Source organism: Carya illinoinensis, chromosome 14 (assembly GCF_018687715.1).
Source record: "Carya illinoinensis cultivar Pawnee chromosome 14, C.illinoinensisPawnee_v1, whole genome shotgun sequence".
Lineage (NCBI taxonomy): Eukaryota > Viridiplantae > Streptophyta > Magnoliopsida > Fagales > Juglandaceae > Carya > Carya illinoinensis.
The window spans coordinates 5,118,084-5,121,823 of record NC_056765.1 but is presented as its reverse complement, the minus strand read 5'-3'; the positions used below and the strand labels follow the sequence as shown (position 1 = coordinate 5,121,823).

At 33.7% G+C, this 3,740-nt stretch overlaps 1 protein-coding gene across 1 annotated transcript; it reads left to right on the top strand.

The window, feature by feature from the left end:
• Nucleotides 1-1,495: 1,495 nt before the first annotated feature.
• LOC122293480 (disease resistance protein RUN1-like) lies at nucleotides 1,496-2,432 on the top strand. The gene is made up of 3 exons (XM_043102059.1): nucleotides 1,496-1,883; nucleotides 1,984-2,079; nucleotides 2,323-2,432. The coding sequence occupies exons 1-3, from the start codon at nucleotides 1,496-1,498 to the stop codon at nucleotides 2,430-2,432; spliced, it is 594 nt and encodes a 197-aa protein (XP_042957993.1).
• Nucleotides 2,433-3,740: the final 1,308 nt, after the last annotated feature.

Here is a 3,740-nt window from a genome sequence, read left to right as displayed (position 1 = left end):
TATGATGATTTTGCTATCCTATGGAGGGATCTGTCCATAAGATTAGATGATGACCAATTGGAACAGATTGCAGCAGTGCTGTATCAGTTATGGAAAAGAAGGAATATGTGGGTTTTTGATCAAAAATTCCAAAGTCCATCTATCATTTACAAAATTGCTACAGATGATCTTGAAGTTTTCAAGCAGGTGGGTCAAATGCAGAAGCAGCAAACTTATGAGACAGTAGTTCAGTTGCAAGCACGAGTTAGGGTGTTATGAGAACCAGCTGTGGAAACTTTTTACAAGTTTAACTTTGATGTAGCATATATACAACATGACAGAACTATGGAAATTGGTGGGGTGTTGAGAGACCATAGGGGTGATGCAGAGCTGGTGTTATCTGCTCCCAAGGCACATGTACCTTCTACTTTTCATGCATAATGTTATGCACTTATTCGGGTCATGCAATTGTGTCATGAGTTGAGGATCTCTAATGTAATGTTTGAGGGTGATGCAAAGCAGGTAATTGACAGTATCAACAGTAATTGTGTAGATTGTTCGTGGAAGGGACAGTTGCTTGAAGATATCCAGTTTCTACTCGCAAGACAGGCTACCTGGAGGGTTATGTTTGTCAAGAGAGAGGGAAATCAAGCAGCATGAGCTCATGCTGCTGCACAATATGCTAAGTTTTTAAATTCAGAAGTTGTTTGGATGGAAGAGGGACCATGGGAAATCATGTCTTTTGTTTTGAGTGATAAAGATTGTATTGTTTCTTGATGATTAATGAATTTTCAGTTTAAAAAAAAAAATTAAACCACGTTCGGTATTATCGAAAAAAGCATGTTTCAAGAAAAACATGATTTTTTCTCTCAAACATACTTTTTACTTTATTGGAAATTTAAAATTCCTTTAATATGTAACATCTAAATAATTGAACTAGTTTTATCATTAATTAATTTTTAAGACTATTTAAATACTTTTAAATACTCATAACAACCGAAGCATATCCGTAGTGCTTGATGTACCTATAATTTTATGTACAATTTTATTTACAATATTATATATATTTATAAGTATTTCGTCCCATTTTATCAATAATCTTTTAACTCAAATTTTAAATTTTAAAATTTTTAACTTTAAAATAATTGATATGTCATGAGTAGGAATAGCTTGGTGTGCGTAAAATTATAAGATCATAAATAATATTTTCGTTGGGCATTTAAACAATGGTGTTTTGGATAAAGTCATGTTTGGCTCCTTTATTAATAGCCGACGTAATACCATATCATCGATAGGCAATGGGAAGGAGAGTTGAAAAGCAACAGTACCATACAAAATGAAACCCGCCAATTAGAAGACCCTTCTGTAGTTCTGTTAAGCCATAATATCTTTTCGGACGATATTGACAAAGTCTTTTAACAACTTTTAAATTATTGGAACGATACTTAGTCAATTGAATCGCACATGCTCGAGCGTTTCAGGGAAACTTTTTGGAATAAAATCCCCATTTGATGAGATGTGGAATTTGCTTAGAAGAAAATCTGATGATGTTCGATTTGTAGGGATCTGTGGGATGGGTGGAATCGGTAAAACAACACTTGCAGAAGTGGTTTCCAATAGAATCAGAAATCAATTTCAAGCTCATAGCTTTATTGGTTTTGTTAGAGAAGAGAGTACTGGATATCATGGTCTAGTTTCTTTACAAAAGCAACTTTTATCTCAGATCCTCAAGGAAGAAAAACTAAATATTCAGGATGTTCATGGGGGAATGAATATGATAAAGAATATACTTTTCAGTAGAAAGGTTCTTATTGTTCTGGACAACGTGGATAAAGAACAACAGCTAGAAGCATTAGCAGGGAATCATGATTGGTTTGGTCCAGGAAATAGAATCAATGTTACAAGTAGAGATGGGCATTTGTTAAAAAGACATGTTGATGATATATATATATATGGCAACGGTCCTTAGACATGCGAATGCTTTGCTGCTCTTTTGTTGGAAAGCCTTCAAGAAACCTTACCCCAAGGAAAATTATGTGGATCTATGCAAGGAGATTGTGAAATATGCTAATGGGCTTCCTTTAGCTCTTAAAGTTCTAGGTTCTTCATTGTATGGTAGAGGAACAAATGAATGAGAAAGTGCCCGAGATAAACTAAAAGTAAATCCTAATAAAGAAGTTTTAGACATATTTGAAATAGGTTTCCATAGCCTTGGGGGTGCAGAGAGAAGACTATTTTTAGATATTGCATGTTTCTTCAAAAGAGAGATGAAAAATGATCTCATAATAGATTTATTGGAAAGTTTTGGTTATCCCTCACATATTGACGTTGCTATTCTTGTAGACAAATTTCTACTTATTGTCTGCGTTGGAAGTAGTTTCTCGATGCATGATTTGCTACATGGAATGGGGAAAGAAATAGTTCAACGTGAATCTCCTGAAGAGCCTAGCTGACGTAGTAGATTGTGGCTACTTGAAGACGTCCTTGAAATATTAAGCAATAATACTGTAAGTGCATGGATTAGTCAAGACATGAACTTAGAGAATTCTTATAATTTATATAAATTGCTTGCAAGATATTTCCACTATGCAATGTACTTTGTTCTCCTTGTTTTGTAGGGAACAAATGTTGTTGAAGTGATAGTACTAAACTCACCATTTCAAAAAGAGGAAAACTTAAATGCGGAAGCCTTCTCAAAAGTGAAAATTTTGAGATTACTTAAAATTCGTTATGGGCATCTTTTTAAAGACCTCAGTAATCTTTCTAATGAGTTACGCCTTTTGGAATGGTTTGGATATCCTTTAAAATCCTTCCCAAGCACTTTCCAACCTGACAAACTTGTTGACCTTAGAATGCCTTGTAGCCAAATCAAACAGCTTTGGATTAATGGAACCAAAGTAAGTAACATTTTCAACCTATTAAATGCAAATGGGCATGTTTTTTAATTTCTTTTTGTTGTAATTGTTGAATACGTGTTATGAAAAATACTTTAACTACAAAAGAATTTCACGTAAGTAAACTCACAAACTGATGTGGGTTGATGTGACACATCAGATTGTAAAATTCTTTTATTATAAAGTTGATCTCATATATTATATGAAATTATATCAATTTGTAAATTTACTTTGTGAAATCTATTTGCAGTTGCATGACGTCTTATTAGTTCATTAGTTCTTAATATCATCTAATTATTTTTTGTGTTGTAACAGAGTTTGTGTAAGTTAAAACTCGATGATTAGAGACATTCTCAAAACTTGGAAGAGATGCCAAACTTTAATATGATCCCAAATCTTGAGAAGCTAATTCTTCAAGAATGTACAAGTCTGTCTTCGGTCCACCAATCCATTGGAGTTCTCAAACGGCTTATTGTATTGAATCTTCGAGGTTGCAAGAGTCTTGCCAACCTTCCAGTTAAGATCAACTTGGAATCTCCTAAACAAATACATCTTCTAAACTGTTCAAGACTCGAAAAGTACATTAGACCTGTACAGAATGATCAGAAATATTACATGTCGAATTTTTTGTTTTTTGTTTTGTTAAGAAGATGAAGGTACCATAATTTTATTAATAAATCATCACTTGTGGCAAATGAATACCTTGTAAAAACAGAGCAATGGGGAAAACTAGCTACTCACTAGAAACTAACCAAGAAAACATTACATATTAATGCCGAAAACTAGGAATACTTGCACAATCCAAAGCAAAAAGGCCATCTATATTTTTGGAGAACTCAAACTTAAGAGGCACAACAACCCCCTTCT

Bases quoted from the DNA above. Each gene is read 5' to 3' on its own strand.
- LOC122293480 (XM_043102059.1), top strand. From the start codon at position 1,496: ATGTGGAATTTGCTTAGAAGAAAATCTGATGATGTTCGATTTGTAGGG. The intron at 1,884-1,983 runs GTAGAGATGGGC...TTTGTTGGAAAG, and splicing joins AAATAGAATCAATGTTACAA to CCTTCAAGAAACCTTACCCC. The intron at 2,080-2,322 runs GTTCTTCATTGT...CTATTCTTGTAG, and splicing joins TTTAGCTCTTAAAGTTCTAG to ACAAATTTCTACTTATTGTC.